Source organism: Oreochromis niloticus, linkage group LG22, assembly GCF_001858045.2.
Source record: "Oreochromis niloticus isolate F11D_XX linkage group LG22, O_niloticus_UMD_NMBU, whole genome shotgun sequence".
Taxonomy (NCBI): domain Eukaryota; kingdom Metazoa; phylum Chordata; class Actinopteri; order Cichliformes; family Cichlidae; genus Oreochromis; species Oreochromis niloticus.
Window position 1 is genome coordinate 27,891,550 of NC_031985.2, and position 20,057 is coordinate 27,911,606.

At 42.1% G+C, this 20,057-nt stretch overlaps 1 protein-coding gene across 1 annotated transcript in view; it reads right to left on the reverse strand.

The window, feature by feature from the left end:
* Positions 1–63: 63 nt before the first annotated feature.
* fhod3a (formin homology 2 domain containing 3a) overlaps positions 64–20,057 on the reverse strand; it is a 62,167-nt gene continuing 42,173 nt past the window's right edge. Inside the window, 19 exon segments of the mRNA XM_025902355.1 lie at positions 64–1,968; positions 3,781–3,945; positions 4,030–4,237; positions 4,447–4,470; positions 4,644–4,848; positions 5,027–5,217; positions 6,429–6,590; positions 6,682–6,801; positions 7,639–7,821; positions 7,926–8,084; positions 10,416–10,556; positions 12,153–12,328; positions 12,331–12,379; positions 12,382–12,851; positions 13,024–13,347; positions 15,129–15,352; positions 18,522–18,572; positions 19,140–19,274; positions 19,686–19,745. Of these exon segments, the coding sequence (XP_025758140.1) occupies positions 1,886–1,968; positions 3,781–3,945; positions 4,030–4,237; positions 4,447–4,470; positions 4,644–4,848; positions 5,027–5,217; positions 6,429–6,590; positions 6,682–6,801; positions 7,639–7,821; positions 7,926–8,084; positions 10,416–10,556; positions 12,153–12,328; positions 12,331–12,379; positions 12,382–12,851; positions 13,024–13,347; positions 15,129–15,352; positions 18,522–18,572; positions 19,140–19,274; positions 19,686–19,745 (3,130 nt within the window). The 3' untranslated portion in view covers positions 64–1,885.

Here is a 20,057-nt window from a genome sequence, read left to right on the forward strand (position 1 = left end):
ACACCACGTGGCTCACAATCACTGAGGTGAACGCTGGGGAAAGGAATGACACGCAGCTCCTTGTTTGCACTCTATGGTTTTTTGTTTTTTTTATTGCAGATTGTGTATACACGGCATTTCAAGTGAAAGTGTTTATAAGAACGTTCAGCTCACTACATGGCATTCATGCAGTGGTGTTTCCCAGTTTCTTGCGTCTAGACTGTTCAAGTTGGTACGTGACAGAGTGTGACCACAGAGCTCAAATCAAACGTCCAGATAATGCTCCTCTCTCTGTTTCTCTCTCTCTCTCTTAGCAGGGAGCAACGCATTTCTTCAATTCACAGAAAGAAAAAACAAGCCACAATTGATCCTTTGTCTCAGACTATAATACAAGTTTCTACAGCAATTACAAAAATAATACACAATGTGAACTGCACTAAACATGCACACTGTAGAGTTTACAGTATTTAGGACCTGGCAGCTGACAAGGGCATTTACACATATCATACAGAACTGTCTGCATGTTCTTCAAAATAGATTATTAAAATGTTTTTGTTTTGTTTGTTTTTTAAAAAAAGTCCATTTCTTTTTTTTTCTTTTTACACTTTACAAACAGTTCCTCTGAGATAAAAACTATTTTTTGTGTGTTTTCAATCAGTCGTTCATTTCAGCATGAGACTCTATTAAAGTGGACTTATTGTGCTCTTCCTCATTTTCTGGCAAATATACACTGTTACACTGGCGTATGCAGTTTCAAGTGGGCGGGTCAGCATATATGCAGTAACCCCGTGAGCCACACACTTCAAACTGAGCCTTTTTTCTTTCCTACTCGTGGCTCTCTATGATCAATGAGAGCAGATATCCCTAATATCGCCTCTGTCAGTGCGCCCCAGGGTGGCTGTGGCTGCAACGTAGCTTGCCATCACCAGTGTGTGAATGTGTGTGTGAATGGGTGAATGACTGGATATGTAAAGCGCTTTGGGGTCCTTAGGGACTAGAAAAGCACTATATAAATAGAGGCCATTTAATATGGTCAAATCTTTTGTTTTTAAGAGAAAGTCAATCAGAAAAGAGTTGGCTTAAAGGGAGGGGGAGGGAGTTAAAACAGCTTGTGTTAAGATTAAAGAGGATTCCTTTTAAACTAGCGGAGCCAAAAAACTAAAAATATGGAGTGGGAAATGAGCACAATGGGTCCACTTTAATGTTATTTAAGGTGCAAGACGTCAGAGCTTTGCAAATAAATACTGAAAAAAACATAAAACAAACAAAACAGAGAAGGTTTTCAACAGTAATACTCATGAGAACCATGCCTTGGTGAAATTTAGGACGTGAATACGTTAACGAAGAGAGAACGAAGGTACAGCATCGCCCCTTTTAAGTGAAAGGCACTCATCAGCTTGATAACCTTTCGCGTCCCTACAAAAGCACAGCCACGCTCATTACTTTTCAGATGTGTAGATGCTCTTACTGAGCATCTTTTGTTTTTCTCCTGGGAACAAATTCAAATTCATCCTCGGCCCGGCAAACTTCACAACCAAAATTCACAGTTTAAACAAATGAAAAAAAAAGAAAAAAAGGTGACGTCACAGCTGCGGACACTCACAAGCGAAAACCATCCCAGCATTCAAATCTTTTCAGATAAATAAATAATTCAGTGTAGAGGCAGCGTCACTTGAATACATTTTCCTTTTCCTTGCCTAACTGAATATAATCAGTCCTTATGAGAAGCATTCCCTCGTTACCTCCACTGTTTCTTCTGCAAGGTGAAAATGTCGTAATGGCTGCAGCCTCTTCACTCAGAAACATCAGGCAGAAAGAGCCGCTGGGAAAAACCTACAGGGACAAAGGCTGACAGAGATTTCACACAGACATCTGAAGCTGAGTTTCCACGGCGAGAGGTGGATGATCACATCTGTGGCTCTGGGGAATCAGTTAGCCCTAAAGCAAGAGCTTCTTCTGGCGTCAGGCCGTTTTTCAGCGTCCGCCTCACTGCGAAGAGAAGACGCGGAGAGTCACCGTACAGTAATGTGACTGTTTTCATGTTGTCCAGTTCTGCACTGCATACTTAACTACCAACTGAATGCATGCTCCAGGATTTATAATATACTGTTATGAACTTGCTGAGACTTACAGCTGCTCTGTATGCGGTTTATTACAATCCATATCTTGGCTTTGGTAAGAATCAGCACATATCAGCCATATTTACTTGGTTTTAAACAGAGAAATTAAGGGTGAACATGTAATTAAGAGGCCATAAATAACATAAAACTTCTGCAATTGAGGGCTTACATTGGGAACCAATATTCGACGTGAATAGGTTTTTTGAAATTGCACGTTTAAACATGCAGATGAGCCCCTAGCAATCTAAATTACCACCTCGGTATTTGCAAACAGACGTCTAAGTATCGGATAAAGCCAGATTTCACTTTGTTGACTAATAGAAAAAATAAACTGTTTACATACGGAGGATTCTGAATATTACTTTTTATGACTTTATTTCCTATCAATATGCTGCTAGAAAAATCAGGATCTGAAAGGTTCAAACACACAGGAACTGAGCTGGAAAGTCTGGTGTATGTAAAAGCTGCTGAAGTAATGATTTCTGGCTCAGAGTATGTGGAAAAAATATCTTCTACTCTATCTGAGCACTAAAAGTGCTTTACACAACTTGCCTCATTCACTCACACAAGTACTTTTCTCTCCCATCTCACATTTAATGGAGACATTGGAGAGAAACATGTGGTTAGTATCTTGCCCAAGTATATTTGGCATGCAGAGTGGAGCAGCTGGGGGTTTATGAGAGCCTTTGACTCAAGCATGGGTTAGACTCCTTGATCCAAATGAGCAAATGAGATGTACTCTCATTAAATATGCAACAACTTTCTGAAATTTCCAACAAATAAAATAGTAAAATATACATCTAAGTGCACATGTTACAGAAGCAAAAAATAACTCAAAATGTCATATTTAAAAAAAGACGGACATCCATTTATCCAGTCTGTGTCACGGCCAACATATAACAACATATATATATATTTTATAATCGTTTTTTATCGTTGACTTGGTTTCCCTGGGTCTTTTCCCGTGTTGTAGCTGTTTGTCTTATTTTGAAAGAAATATTTACGCTTTACCATAATAACCAGAGAGCATTAAGGGGCAGAGAGGAGGATGTTACTCTCAGTGTTGTGGCGCATTTCAGGAGGACGCTGCTAATACAGTTACACAATTACACGGTGAATTCGAGTTTATTATTATATTTACAAAATACCACAGTTTTTGTCTTGGACGTATCATTTTATTTTGTTTTATTTATCTGCGACACCTTAAAGTGAAAATATTGTCTGACATTAAACCGGTCCGGGGGCAAAAAAGGTTGGGGACTGCTGGTATAAGGGGTCCATCTTAGAGTCCATCTTCTTTATACAGTCTACAAACTGTATTCTACCTCATGTAGAAAAATTTATGTTTTTGCCTGTAGTGACTTTAAGGTGCTTAATTTCCCTTTGCTTTCAGTTAATCTGAATGCTGTATTTAGCTTTATATTTATATGAAAGCAGTGTCATGGTTTTGAAGTGGTTTTGTTTTTTTTTTCTCTTTTGCAAAACTTCAAACTATATTTCACATATTTTTTCTTATGCTAGTTTCCTGATGTCTTCTTGGAGGTGTTACTCATCATCCACTATGCAGTCAGCTTCTTAGATTAGATACATTTTCATGGTCATGCTTTCAGTTTGAAAGCCTGACATATTCAGAACTTAAATTAGCACGACGTGTGCAGTTGGAACAGAGGTGAGTGCGTACATGATTTGCGGTTGGCCCTGGACCTCCTCCTCTCTCTGGGCTGGGTTCTGGTTCCTGGACCCTGAGTGGCCGACCTCACTATGCGCTCCATGATTTCGTCTGCAGCATCATCTCCACAGATCTGAGTGTCCTCCACAGGCGGAGTCCATGCCTGCATGCTGCGTCCTGCATAAACAGGTGAGAAAATCTTTAGCAGAGAAATCCTTTCGAGTGACCCAACTCCAGAAATCTTCTTTCTCCCTTCCCCACCTCCTCGTCCAGGCCGTGACCTGGTCCGTGTCCGCAGTCCCGGCACGCCGCTGCCCTCCTTGTCACTGCCACTGAGGCTGGTTCTCAGCACCGCTTTCATGTGCTCGTGCTCTGCAGCATCCTCGGCATGCTCCAAACCCTGAGGCTGCTCAATTTCCTGACCCCCGCTGGGGGCGCTGTTGTTGCTCCCTGCGCTACTCCGACCACACTGTTGGAGCGAGACGGAATCAAAGCGGATCAGAATTTAGCAGCTGAGTATTCTGAACTTTAACACGGCAAAGTGGAAGCACCAAGAAAAACATCCAACTGCAAACAGTACAGCGCCTGGTGCCTTTGACTGATTCAACCACTCAGATGTTAAAGTCGTTTAGATGCAGTTAGTGGATTCATGCACACAAACACACAGACAGCTGATACCTCACGCTCCTCTTCATCATCAGACTATAGGAGAAATAAAGAGTGAAAGTCAAAGAATAGTTCAAAGAAAAGCGAGAAAGGTGAAAAAGCAGCACTTCAGTTTGAAGAAAAAAACAAGAACAAAAAGGGGTTGGAAGTGTGTGTGTGTGTGTGTGTGTGTGTGTGTTTGTGTGTTTGAGAGAGAGAGAGATGCTCACAGGAGTGTTTACATCCATGATCATCTTTCCTCGGGTCTTGTTGCGCTCGCGATGGTCGGCTCGTTTCTGTTTCTGCTGCAGCACACGCTCTCGGGTGGTCCGGTACTCCAGCGCAAACTCGCTGAGGATTTTACTGAACCTGTGGACGCTGATCTCTCTCACACTGTAGGCCGGGTGACCAAGGAACAGCAGGAAGGAGTGGAACCTGAAAGGAAGAAGATGAGGGTGATGGCAACTCTTCCTACCTCCTGTTTTATGTGTTGCACTACACAGATTTTCTCATTCACACAGCACAGTGTTGGTTTTAGTAGACTAATTAGTTTTGTTTGGTTTTTTTGTGGTAAACATCAATAATAAATGATTCAAACTGTGAGACGAGCTACCTGTTGATGATCCTGCGGTGAACAATCTTGAGGATGATGATTCGCTCTGCGCAGTCTTTGAGGAAGTCGGACATCTTCTGCTTCAGCTGGGGCTTCATCTCGTGCTTGGCAATCACCTTCAGGTGGTCCCACGAGGCTTTGCAGCGCCGCTCCATCTGACACAAGTTCTCCTGCAGCTGGTCAAAATCCACCTGTTGAAAAAAATGTTTATACAATCCAATTCACATTACTCAAACACAGGATATCTTAGTGCCCAGGGGCGTAATTTCCAGGGGGGTTAGGGGGGTTATGGCCCCCCCAAATAATCAGACCCAACCTATATAACCCCCCAATAAAACTATGAATTATCTTGCATAAATAGGCTGTTGATTTTCTTTACTCATTTCAGTTATTACCAGCAAAATAGTTGCATGTTTAATCATCTGGGAATTTACCCAGATTTATTTATTTATTTAGACAGATCTTGACCCCCCCAATGTTCAGCACAAAGTTATGCCGACGTTAGTGCCCATTTACAAGATTTCTGTAAAATGATACTAAAGATTTAAAGAATGTCTATATGTGTGTTCATCTTTATGTCCTCGGCCTATATTGAATTTTATTTCAAAAATGATTCTCAGTTGTCTGGATGAACAGTCCCTCTAATGGTTTCAAGTCCACTTACCATTTGTATAGGTGTTCCACAGGGATCTATTCTTGGACCTCTTTTATTCACTCTATATATAAGCAATTTTATCTCAGCCACTCAAAACTGCAATGTAGAATTTATATGCTGATGACACTATTCTATATGCCACTGGCTCTTGCCTTGATCTGGCCATTGCAAATCTACAGTTTAATCTACAGTGAGTCAAAATCCTCTGGTCATACATAAATTTATTTTAAGCGCTAATAAATCATAAGTGCATGATATTTATAAGGTCACTTAAAAGTATCCAACCACATTCAAAACTTTTATGGTGATAGAAGTGAAACTTTTAATTGTTATAAATATTTAGGACAACTACTGTTGCACATACTTTTTTTAAAATGTGTGTGTCTAATAATTTATCCTAAAAAACACCAATTTTAAACCAAAAACCATGTCTCAACCTTCAAAAAGACCCTAGGATCACACACACACATTCAACAAACAACTAACCATGGACAGACTTTTCCTCAACAGCTTTTGTTTGCATGTTTAACAGGTAAGGTCCCCTCCCATTCTGCTCTGAAATTTAAATGATTATTGGCTGCGGTTTGATAATTTGGTTGTGGCATGAGGTGCTCAGTCAGGGGAAAAAAATTATGTTTTATCTTTTTAGGTTTTTGGACTTATTTTGACAAAATTCAAGGAAATGTAACTCTTGATCTTTTACAGTGTAGAGATGCAGAATAGTTTAGCAGCGAATGCAGAGCATACTTTTGCAGAGCGCGTGATGGCTCCTATCTCGGAGTAGAGGTCGGTGCTCTGAGGGAAGTTTTCCACCACCACAGAGCAGACGTGATGGAGCAGTGACTGCTTATGGACCGTGTCCTTCACTTCTGGAACCTTCTCCAAGTAGGTCAGCTCAAAGCCTTTAGCCTGGAACAGGAATGTTGTGTTTAATTTGAGAAACAAACTCAGATTCTACTGACTTGTCTCCCGGTAATCTGATGTAATAGTCGTGACTCACACTGGTGCCGTTGAGGAAGTTTCCGATGGAGAGCAGCGTAGAGAGGACGTAGCGGATAGTTTTGTTCTTCTCCAGCTGATCCATACCCTCCTTCAGATCCTGCAGTGGCTCTGCTACTTCCTAGGAGCAGGAAAACACACACACACACACAAACAAACTGTTATACAAGTTAATTAAGACTCCCAAAGACATGTGTTTCATTAGTCTGCCATTAAATAAACAGCGAACAGGTGCATGTTGTCTACCACCTAAAATCATCTGCTCTTGTTTAAGGTCGCGAGAGGTTGCCACAGAGGTTGCTGCTTCGGTCAAACTTCAGCACGAAACATGTTTCTGATTAAGTCGACGTCTTGTTTCTGTGCAGCCGGTTCTCTTGAGTGCATGTGTTTGTGTGCCTGCATGCTATGCTTCCCTCCATTAAAGCTTCCACTTCCAGAGCAGAGCCGGGAGCACGGCTCTGCCGAATATGCGGTGGGGAGAATCGTGCCTTACATGGAGATTAAAGACAACAACATCCCGCTGGATGCTGTAAAATTTACAGGGCGGTAACAGAGGAGCAGCATGTTTCTCATATGTTTCTCGCTTTGGCTTTGAACTTCTCCTCCTGGATGCATTCTTCGCTCGCATAAAACACGATGCCGTGCCAGAAGAAGACGAGGTGCCGCTAATAAGCATGCATATTTTGTCATGATGTAACTATGTTGATGCTTTGCGGATGTTCTTTGTACTAAAAGGATGTTGATACTTAGTGACACGGGTATAAAGAGTACACACAATAAGCACACATGCTGAGCACATTTGCTCAAACCTCTGTGGTCTGTTTCTGCTTTAAGGAAACCACTTTTACTTGCTAAGTATTATTTCAAGTGTGGATGTAGTGATGGTGTTGGTTTAGCTTTCCCGCCCCTTATGGAAAGTACATTTTCCTTAACACTCTTAAGGTTTTTGTTGTTTCACCTTCTCCGTTGCCTCGTAGTCCATTTTAAAGGCCCAGAGCTGGAGTCTGGCAGAGAGCTCACTGATGGAGGACAGGGTGAGGAGAAACTGCTCTGCAGAGCCCAGCGGGACATCAGGGTTGGCCAGCTGAGCCTCCTGAATCTTCTGCTTCTCCTCCTCTGTGGGGATCATCGTCAGGATTTTCTGTGAGGGGAAAAACGAACTTGTGGGATTAGAGAGGACAGCAAAGTGCAGATGTGATCTGTTTATCACTCCCTTTCTTTTTTACCGTTGTTTGAATCTCTCACCTCTATGCCCTCCTTGTTGAGAGCATACTCGTCAAAGTTGAGGATGGCTGTCTTGATGGTGCGAGGTGGAGGCAGGACTGTCAGACCAATATTGATGGCGTTGCTCCTCTTGGAATCCAAAACGATGATCTCTTGGCGTTTGCCGTCGGCCGCTGTTTTCTGGAGCATACAAATACAGACGGGGGGGGGGGTCACTGCTGGATCTCTGTTTTGCTCCCTCCTGTATTTTCTGTGTCTCGTTTCTCAGTGTGGTCTGGTTTATGGCCTTGCGAGGATTAGAGGGCCCATCACTCAGGTTACATTGATTGCAGCTGTGAACTAAATAGGCAGTAGAAGCAGGAAACACCATGACAGATTAGCTGTATACTATGTGTGTGTTTGTGTGTGCGTTCTTATTTATGTGAGTGTCAATGTAGGGGTATCAACCTCACCACCATCATAAACTATTAAAGGAAGGAAGTCATAGCATGTCAACAGTTAACAGTGTAACAGAGTAGGTGCAAAGACCTTGTTAGTGTCAATGGTGAAGCTTAAACTGGCCTGTGGAGCTGTGTGATGGGAAGTGGCATCTGCTGCCCTCTGAAACTCCTCATATTTAGTGACTCGGAAATGAAGTGCTGGTGTAGCACAGACTGGAGCTTTTACGATACTTCCTGTGAAATTTCAACAACGTGGAGCTGCACTCCCAGCATGAAGGAAAAGTTAATATACTGTGTAGGAATTTAAGTACAACACAATGTGAGTTTGTACAAACACCACAAGACCTTTCTGCCATCCAAACAGAAACTTGTGACTGTTTTTTATTAGAACAAGATGAGGATTAACATGTGTCTTGTTGTAAGTATGCACTGTGTAAATACAGTTTATATGGTTGATGTTTCCTTCCAATAGCTTTAAGCTCAGGATATCATTTTGAGGTACAGTGAACAGACTGAACAGCCCAGTTAAAGAGTGTAAAATCTCATCACTAGGTATCAGTACACTGCAGATTGCAGTCAAAGGAATTCAGGTTTTTTTACCTGTCCTAATTCGAGTGCATAATCCGAGCTACAGTGGCTGCTGTACTGAGTGTAAGCTGTCAGTCCGCTGTTTACCTCAGCTGTCAATATGCCATGTGTCCACATCTATTTACTTTAAGAGGTGGTAAAACTTTGTGAAAGGAGCCTAATACAAGTCAATGAGTCAGTGACGCTCACCGTTCTCAAATTACAGCAATACTGAAGGACTATTAGCAAATAAATTCTCATATGATATGAGGAGACTGTTTATTAGAGGAAAATTGTCATTATTATGACACCTAAAATTTATTACATGATGGTAGCTTAGCTGTTGCTGTTGTTTATCGGGCCCATGTCAGCTAACCGGAGACAGAGGGGTCGCATGTCTACTCTGCTGGTGGTATATAATTGCAACAATATTGGAATAAATAAGCATGTTCATAGCATGTTTTTGTGTGTTAGAGCGCTGAAATCGATTCAAGAGATTTTTTTCAGATAGTGGTCGTGTTTTTTTTTTCATTCCATTTTTCCTCCTTTGATGAACAGGACCCCTCTCAGATGATAAAAAATGGTATGATCCTTCATATTCAGTCTGAACGTGCAGACATGAATTAAAATTTGCCTCCACAGGCCGCAAATGCCTGAGTTCCCTTTTTACTCTAACTTTGTTGTACTACATATGTGTCCGCTGTCTAGCCACATACATAATGGTGGGACTTCACAAACCAGTGTCTAGTCCTATGTATTTTTCATGTATTAATTAAGCTCATCAGAATGCATCAGTTTGTTGGAAGACGTAATTACACGCTACTCAATGTAAATTTATGTGTACAACATTCTTTTTTTTTCAATTAAATAAATAAAAAACAAACAACTGACTGTACCTTTAAGGTTGGAGACAAAAAGAAATACGTGCGCTGCTTTGATAACTACAGACCACCATCATGCCATCACATTATTTGTAGTTCAGTAGCTGAACTGAAGTGAGCTACTACTAACTCATTCAGCTCAAAAATATATTGGTACATATATACATATATATATATATATATATATATATATATATATATATATATATATATATATATATATATATTATATATATATATATATTATATATTATATATTATATATATTTTTTGGTAGCAGTGGATCAGGAGTTCAAAGTGCGAGGCCTGACTTTATCTCCCCTTCTTTGTAGATCATATTTTTCTTATTTTGAGGCTTTGTGAGAATTACAAACGATCCAGAACTGGACCGCTTGATCAGGATCAAGACACACATGACCTTGTTTAACCTGTGAAAAATCTGCCTTCAAAGTAAAAAAATAATGGACAAAAGCTTTTAACTGCTTGACAAAGATTTGACAGTTTATATAAAAAGCAAATTTTGAAATAGTTCTAATTATTGTTATTAAATGGATAATCTCGCAGCACTTCTCTTAGATACTACTAGAACTAATTTTCGTAGTCAGTATTGTACAGTTACATACCTTTGTAACTGGTATTTCCTTTGACTTTGACTCAAACAGGTGTTCCAGTTTGGCTGTGTCCAACTTCACCGGTTCCAGTTTGGACCAGAATGACTCTCCACTCCTCTTGTAGTCCCTGTACTGACAATCTGTCGAACGCACCTGATCACAAACAAAACAAGCATTGAGTGCATCAGATGGAGACACGTGTCCGACTCCCACTTCCTACAATAAAAGAGGTAAATGAGAGACTCTGAACTCAATGAACCACAAATACCAGCAGCCAAAGGAACATGTTGAGTGAGTCATTGTTTCTGGTGACTGTTTCATCTTAACTGGCTAATGGAAACATGCAGTTTTTAAAAAAAATCAACTTGGTATTTTGGCCTATAGCATCTTCTGCAATAGAGAATACGGACATAGTCAAATAAATCTTAAATGCTTATCTTATTTAGGCCCTCGGGCAGTATTAAAAATCACCACTGAAAGTGATTATACTTCACTGTTGCATAGACGGATCCAAGTTTTAAATCTACCATGCAAGAAATAAAAAACACTCGAAAGACTTCCAGACAAACTAACACCTACTCTAGGACTGGACACCTTAGGTCCTGAATGCTTACAATGTGTAACACAGTAGGAATATACTTTTCAAAATGTAATAACAATACTCTGTTGTCTGTATTTGATGTGTTATTGTGTGCTATTTAAATGATTTGCAAATTATAGCATACTATAATGCTGTGCAAAAGTCTTCACCCGCCCCTCATTTCTATATATTTTGCTAGCAAATATATAGAAATAGGGAAATATGCACAGCAATTTGTTTAAACGTCAGCAAACACACTTGGAAATATAGTATAAAAAGGCAAAAAAAGAGTAAGTACAATTATAACAAGCTTTAAAGTCCGTATTCAGTATGACCACCGTTATTCTTCAACACAGCCTGAACACTCTTAGGCAAACTTTCCTGTATTTTCAGTCTTCAGGAATAGTTCTCCAGGCTTCTTAAAGGACATTCAAAGCTCTTCTTTGGATATTGACTGGCTTTTATCCTGTTGTCTGTCAGGATGATTCCACACTGCCTCAGTAATGTTGAGGTCCGAGCTCTGGGGAGGCCAATCCATGACTGATTGTTCCATTGTGTGTTTTCCAATCCAGGTATGCTTTTGCTGCATTGACAGTGTGTTTTAGACAGCTGTCACGCTGTAAAATGAAGCCAATCAGATGCTTTCCAGGTGGTATTTTATTACACTGTATCTGTTGGTACTTTTCTGCATTCATAGTTCCATCATTTCGGACAAGATGCCCACCCAACACTACTGACTGAAACACAGCCCAAACCATAACAGCAGACAGTCACTGCTGCACCTCTCTCCTGACCCGCTGTGTACATGTTGATGAAGCTCTGAAGCAAAATTTATTTTAATCACTCCATAAGCTCTGTTGCCACCAATTTTCCATCTAGTTCTTGTATAATTTGACTCCCCTCAGCCATTTCTCCATCGTTCCCTTCCTTAAGAATGTCTTGTTCACAGCATTTCTGATGAGGTGATTTGTGCCTCCAACTGGAATTAAAACACCTTCTTTCACTGCCAGGGTACAAGAGCTGATCTGAAGGTGGTTCTTAAAGCAGCCAATGTCCAAAGAAAAACTCAAGACATTTCCACGGTACTTTTTCTCAATGTTTTACACAGCATCCCAACAAAACTTTATCAGTACAGCAATGAAATTATAACATGTGTGTTTTTTTCTCACCTCACTCCAGAAGAGTCTGATCGTCTTCTTCTTTTTGTTAAAGAGAGGCGGCTCTGGAGGAGGAGGCACTGGAATTAGGGCGTTAAATGAAGGAGGAGGTGGAGGCCTCATGCCTCCAAATAAGGGTGGGGGTGGAGGGCAACTGCCCAACATGGGTGGGGTGGAGGGAAGCGGGGGATGCAGGGCGGAGGCGGGGCAGGGGCGGGAGCTCGCCGCAGCCCCCCATCAAAACGGCGTCGAGGATGTCCTTGTCGTCTTCCTCTGTGAGGTCGGTGAAGTTGATGTCCCCGATGCGCAGCTCTCGAGGGCTGGCCAGCAGCTGGTCCCAGATCGTGTCCGATTCCTTTTTGGGCGGGGGAGCAGGGGGCTCGTTGGCCGGGCCGTCCAAGTGAGCGTGAGACGTGCCGATGTCCTTGATCAAGTCTCCGAACCGCTCGGCGATCGGTCGGATGCTGCCGCGATGGTCCGACTTCTCGTCCCTGCTGTTCTTCTCTTGGTCTTCCCCAGGTTGCCTGTTAGCATCCTGCTGCGCCTCTTTGTCCTCCCCCTCCCCTTCCTCCTTCTCCTTCTCCTTGTCCACATCTTCCTCTTCCTCCTCATCGCTGGGCTTCTTGTTCTGGGAGTACAGCATGTCGAGCATAAAGAGTTTGCTGTTGAGGAGTTTGTTGCAGTTCTCATTCACCTCTGCCTCCTTAAAGCCTGGAAAGAGGGCGATGTGGTTAAAGAAGGAAAGGAAGAAAACGCACACTGCAGCTCACACCCAGTGACTTTATAGTTTCATTAGAGTGAAATGAATCATAAATGAAGGTTCTTGAAGCCATATCTAAATCATAAAAATGGATTAATTTCCACATTCTCTTTTAAAACCCACCGCTCTCATTGCTGCCCCTCTCCTCTCTTTCCAGAGTGCTGCTGGCGGAGGAGATGCTGGAGGCTGAGCAGTTGTCCTTCTCGTTTACTTCCTCATTCTGCCGTTCCTTGTCGCTCAGGATGCCACTGTCCTCCTCTGCCTCCTCTCTCTCCTTCTCTGGTTCCTCTGCCTGTTCCTCAACTTCTTCCTCTTCCTTTTCTGCTGTCACTTCCTCCTCTACTTCCACGTCTTTCTGTCCTTCCTCTTCCTCCTCCTCCTCAGCAGCAGTGGCTTCTGCCTCTTTCTCCCCTGCTTCTATACTGGCACTAAATTCGTCGGCTTCTTCTGTCACAAAAACATCAGAGTTATTTACCTCCTCTCATGTTTTTTTTACAGAGTTCAGTCACACAGAAACATATTGTATGGCACAACATGTGACATATCTATGACGAAATACTGTTTGAAAGATGTGTTTTAAAGGCACCTCTGTTGGTGGTGACAAGAAAAACAAAAACACAGACACTCAGTATAATGTAAATAATACAGCACATACACAAAGCCAGGCTGCGGCAGGACCAGGATATGAGCAGGAAATGAAGAATTAAGTTCCTGTTTACACCGAAACACACACACGTGTACACGGTACACAGCCGTAACTCAACAGCACAGTCCACGCACTGAGGCTGGCAGGGTTAGAATAACATGATGGCGCGAGGCCTCAAACACCGGTCTGTGTGAGCGACACAACTTCAGTTTGTGGCTTTGCATGCACTCCCAAAACGAGGCTGTTTCCTTGCATGGATGTGTTGGCACGCCACATTCAAAAACGTCATTCAAAAGTTCATTTCACCCCTTCACCCATATCCCTTCACTCTTTTCCAAAAGTATCCTCTCCTCTTACTACTTTCCACAATCTGTTTCCCTCGCATCTGTATGTTGATTTAAATGGTGAGCTGCAAAGTAAAAATCTTGTAAGGTTGAGAATAAGTGCCGTAGGCCGCTCAGATAGAAACTGAACAGGACAGCCTGTGTTTTTAATTATTAGTTTTCAAAGTATTTGCCAGCAGCACTGGAGACCTTTCACACATCATCACAACTGTCTGTACACACAGTCTATGGCTACAGGTAACATTAAAAATGTTACTAACATTAAAATAAATCCATATTAATCTTGGCAACTGTCTGATGAGCACCACTGCAGACGTCACAAGAAGCTAGCTTTTTAGTTAGAACTGGATCAGGTGACCACAAAACCTTCCTTAGTTACACTGCAATAGGCCTAGGCTGCGTTGGACTTCCCATGATGCACTGGATGTTTCTACTTCACTCATCTTTTTTTTCCCTCTGTGTTTATACACCATTCTGCATTTAATCATTAGTTATTATTAATATTTGCCTCTCTTCCACTGTGTGATTTCTGTGGAAGTGGACCCTCCCCTCGAGAACAGCTAGACATGACAGATGGCTTCCTGCTAAAAAGTAGTTTTTCCTTCCCACTGTCGCCAAAGTGCTTGCTCACAGGGGGTTGTATCATTGTTCCTTTTTTTTCTGCATCATTTTAGGGTCTTTACTTTACAATATAAAGCAGCTCTAGGCAATAAAAACATGTCCAGACTTCCTCAGCTCTCTCTTGAAGGCTGTTTTTTTCCCCTTTTGGTACGTTGCACTCGGTACTGAGAAGCAGCTGCTCCCAACCTTGATCCTGTTAACGTCTAAAACTTTAAATGTATCATAGTAGATCCATGCTGCCTTTGCATGCACTAAGGAGCTGTAACTCAATTTATGTTTGAAAACTTGCAGAAAGCAATGGCCTTTTCAATTTAGTTTTATTGATACAGCGCAAAATCACAACAACAGTTGCCCCAAGGTGCATTATATAGTAAGGTAAAGTCCCTAAAATAATAACAACACATTCCCAGCTTCTCATCAAGGTATGAACCTAAACATTGCCCTGATATTGTTGTGTGCAGGATCCAAACTAGTTTGCAGTAGTAATATCTTAGAATACATATGGGTGCCAACTGGCTACAGTTTTGTAACAAGAGGCAATTACATCTCCTAATAATCGATCATCCACGTTCTCATTGACAGATCGATGCATCGAACATGTTTCTCAGCAATCCTACCAGTCTCAGATGGAGTGCAGGGAACGTCGGTTGGAGTCTCTGCTTCAAGCTCAGCCTCTGCGTCCTCCTGTGAGGCGAAGGAAGACGGCGTGCTGCTGCGTGATGATGACGGAGGCCAGGCTTCCGAGGGTTCAAAGTTCAGGTCGACGGCAGGTTGATTCCTCGACACCCTGGCGCGCTCCCTTTCGTACTCTTCCGCCGCCAGACGTTCCACGTTCTTATACCTGAAGGATGGAGAGGGAGAGAGGAGAAGGATGGATGTAAAAACAAGAAAAAAACAGAGAACTTTAGACAATGTTCTGTCTGTCTCAGCTCTCACAGCAGCGCCATTCTCAGTGTTAGACTTTGCCAAATCACCCCAAACTAAACCACTTGTCACTGCTTCTGCCAAAGTACCTGAGTTCATTAAAAAAAATACAAAAAAACCTCCCACCCAGCCTTTTTCCCCTCTGCAGCTGCCATGCCACTTTACCTCTTCAGAATCTAATCCCACCTCTCTCCTCTACCTCGCCCCATTAATCGTTCACAAAGCGTTCGGTGCGTTCATCACTCATTTCCTGCAGCACAAGGGTTCACTGTCTTGCTCCCCACTATCCTCTTGTCCTCTCTATCCAAACGCTCAGCTTTCAGCAGCAGTTCAAACATGCAACAACAGGGAGGAGGAGGAGGGGGGAGTGCAAGGAGAAGGACAGGAGAGAAGAATGAGAGAGATGGGGAGAAGTTAATGTTAGTTTGGCTGCTCTAAAGGCTAAACATCAGAAGTGAATCAGAGTAAACCTGTTCAAGATGTGCCTCCATCAGCTCTGCTCTCAGGTCCATTTCCCCCCTCTCTCTCTCGTCTTCTCCTCTTCCTCCCTTTCTCCTCCTACCAAATGTTGCCATTCAACCAGCTAGCCAGAATGGAGATTTATGGGCATTGATTCAACCTTCTCTCTCCCTCTCTCTCTCTTTATAACTCCTCCTCTTTCCCACCGAACCACGAATGTGTGGAGCTTCTGTTCAGGGTTCATTAGCATCAGTCCACTTCAGAGGTCTGAAGAAACAAGATACTAGCATGTGTTGGTGTGCATGTGCACGCTGGAGCGAGTGAGCTGAATGTACACGAGGTGCCCCAACTAGCTGTTTATGTCAACAAATCCCTTTTAAATAAACTGTATCCATGTTTAAAGGGGGACCTGCTATGCTCATTTCCAGCTCTGGGCCTTTACTGGAGCAGATTTACACAACTATTAGTTTAAAATAATCCTTATGTTATGCTGGGCCACGTTGAAACCCCACAGTACATCGTCTGTCTGGAAAAAGCTGTGGTAGCTTTTTTTAACCATTCTTTTCTACTGATTGGCTGCCCCTCACAGCTCAAAGACTTAACAGCAGGTGGGTGGGGCTTTTCTACTTACAACCAGAGCTGTGCACCTGACATGGCCATATTAAGGATATCTGTGCTCCCCAATACAAAGACATAGAAAACAAAAACCAGAATGTGAGCATTTAGAGCATCCTTGAAGCCTGAGCTTGTATAGAAAAGCACTTAGCCTAACTCTATAATAACCCACGCACGCATTGTTCTTGTTCTCTATGTTACCTGACATCACCTGTATTATTTAAACTGTGTTTGTGTTATTAAAATATAACAAGAAATTCTCTAAAAAACGTACACACAAGAGCTTAAAGTGCTCTTTAACAAAGTTTTTTGATATCAGTGCTATAGCTAATCATAATGCGATCATGTTTAACTTTTGTATTTTAGCATACCAAACTAACTTTTTCTTTGTTTTGATGTTAAAATGTTGCTGATTTTTATTTCAATTAAGAAAAAAAAAACAGTCCAAACATGATATGTGCAAGAAATTTATTTTAAGGTGATCTACTCGACTAAGTTGTGCTTTTCTGGTGTGTATTTATGTTGCAATTTTTTTTTTATTCTGCCAATTTTCATCATGTTTTAGAAAAATAAAGACATATTGTTTCTACAGCCAGTTTGGGCAACAGGGAATCGGACCACCAGAGCCTTCACTTCTGACCTCCACACAATCCACAATGCACCGGACCCCTGCAGCCCTTCCTGCATGTGGTTGTGCCCACAGGAAGGTGGGCCCATGTTGTGTCTTTCAGGCTGCGCCAGGCCCCAGTAACTGGGTGCTCTCCCTCGAGCAACTCACACACCCACCCATCCTTAAACCCTCTAATCAGTATACATTAAGGAAATGCTAGCAAAAGAAAAAAGAACGAAAAAAAGAAAACAATCAAAAGGACATTTTTATGGTGTTTTTATGAAATAAACGTAGTTAAATACAGGCTTATTTGTTTGTCCAGAAACAGGCGTAATAGTATAATTATTTTAACCATTTCGCTCTATTCGCTCATTTTAATTGCATCAATTTGATGTAAACTGACTCTTTTAGATGAGCTGAGGTATGTTGTTGTTGCTCTGCTTGTTGTCTGTTATTAAAGCCATTGGATTTTATGCACGTCCTTTGTGACCAGGTGTTCCAGTGCTGTTTGCCAGCTAAACACTAAGCTGGGGTATTTAAAAAAAAGGTCATGTTTTTTCTGATAACCATGACGCCAAAATACACCGTAAATAAATCAGAGTGAAGTCGTGGATAAATCTCCCACATGTTCACTCAGCAGCTCATCTGCAGCTCTGGCTTCTGTCTGTCTCTGCCTTATTTCTTCTGTTCATAGTTGAATCCAAACTTTTTCCTTTCTTTTTTGCTCTGTCTTATTGACTCTGTGTGCTATTGCATTAACTGAGCTTTAAATGGAGGGTGAAACAAGCCTGGGGTAAAAAAAAAATCCCCAATAGTGCTCGGCACACACTCTCAGAGAGTGGAGAAGATGAAGAAGAACAATAAGAAGGCGCAAATGTCAATGATGACCAGCGTAGAGGATATGGCATTTATCCAGTTGTCGTCAGCCCTTATTGATATATATGATCAGTCCTAAAGGGGATCGTGACCTCCTTAACCCTTCTGAGTAAATCTCTTTCTTCCTGTGATTCCCATCTGCACACAAACACAGATTTATTAGCCTCATGAAAATTCTTCTGGTGTGTGTGTTTGTGGCCGTGTACGTGCACGTCCATTCAATGTGAGAGGCTTGACAAATCCAGGAACCTGATTTTCTCACAGCACACAGCCAAAACAATCAGGCCCTTGGCAGAGTGCCGCAGTTAAAATACAGCTTCTTAAAGAAACGACAAAACAGGCGGACGGAGCAAAGAAAATCAGCTCAGTACTCCCCCCACCCGTCCAGCCTCTGGCAGGCAATGGGCACCTTTTAACCTGCGAACAATTACGCTATTACCGAGCTTCCCAAACCAGCGGCTCAAACATAATCCCAACTGATTCAGCGGCTCTGTGCAGTTTTGATTTAGTGTACACACACACTCACCTCTCCTCCCGCGCGAGCCGGGCCTCTTCCATTTTATCCACATAGCCGCGGCTGTGAGAGGAACAACAAACAGACTGTTTAAAAGGTAGCAATCATATCACGCACACTGTGCTCTGTAGATCTGTCTAACAAGTTTAACGCACAGTCCAACACCTTTGTCTTATGTATGATATGATCTATTCTTGTAACACTGTTGAGTAATTTAGGAAATTGAGATATTTTATTGAGGCATTATAGACGTTTTATAGTGATTCTGGAAGAAAGTCTCGATACTCAGCAGCCATCATGTAACACATAAAAACACTTGTTTGGGAAGTTAGTTTGAAGCTTTAAAAAGTCTGCTGACTTCCCCCAAAAATGATTTTTTTAAGTAGTTTGCTCGCCTTGGAGCAAACTTCTGGAAGTTATATTTGTACCACCATCATTGCTGTAGTGCAATTCTCCAACAGCTTTCATTTCAGGATTGCTTCGGGGCCATGTTTCTCTTATTATTTTTCCGGTCTAATGATTTTGAGGTTTTCAGTGATTGGAAACATAATTACTCATTCTACAAACTAAAACGGCTTTTATTCATTTATTGTTCTTGCATAAAACATTTTATGACCAACGACGCCTCACCTGTGTTTGTTCCTCTCCTCTCTTTCTATTTTCTGTAGCCTCTCTTCTCTCTCCACACGGCGGCGCTCTCGCTCAGCTGCCAAAGATTCTTGGTGCTGACGGTAGGACGAGGACAGGAGGCCTCCCAGAGCAGGTCTGAAGGAGCAGAGACAGAGCGAGGAAAAGGAGGTTTCCTTCATTTATTGATTTTTATTTCTCTATTCCCTGTCATCCTGTTTCTGCAGCAGAGTTTGAATCTGCTGATCGCTTCTGATAAAACAGCCATAACACAACATATGCCCCTTACATAAGACCAGCTTCTATGTGTTTAGGTTTAACAGCGAGTTTAGTAAATCTGGAACCAACTAGCTTAGATCACATTCACTTTAGTGTGTCATCGGCACGAAAGCACGGTGGGGCCGCACATGCTCCGTATTTTTTACACATGTGAGTCTGACCGTGAAAACACACATGACTCTGTTCCTGTGTGTGAACCTGTTTACAGTGCGGCGGAGCGTATTTTAAGGATGTTTCCACACCTCACATGTTATTGCTGTGGCTTCTCACCTTGAGCTGGTAGGTGTACTCGGGGTGCTGAGAGAGGAGTAGGACGTCAGGGCTCCGTTCCTGGGGGAGAAAAACAGAGAGAGTGACCTCTCACGGTTGCACAACACTACAGGGACTAACCGGCGAGCGCAAAACTCGTACCCAGAAATGAATGTGACACCTTGTTTCATAACAGGCATGTGTTGGTGCAACACTTTAGTGACCCTAATTGCTAACTGCTGTTGTGTTTATTCTATTATGCTGCTGGAAAATTTCAGGAAAGGTGTCTGTCCTCACTAAGAGTCCACTAAAAAGACCTTTGGCCTTGTCAAGCTGTTACGTCGGAGCAGACAAGAGCTTTCTTTTTTAAGCTAATGTTATATTATTTAAGGT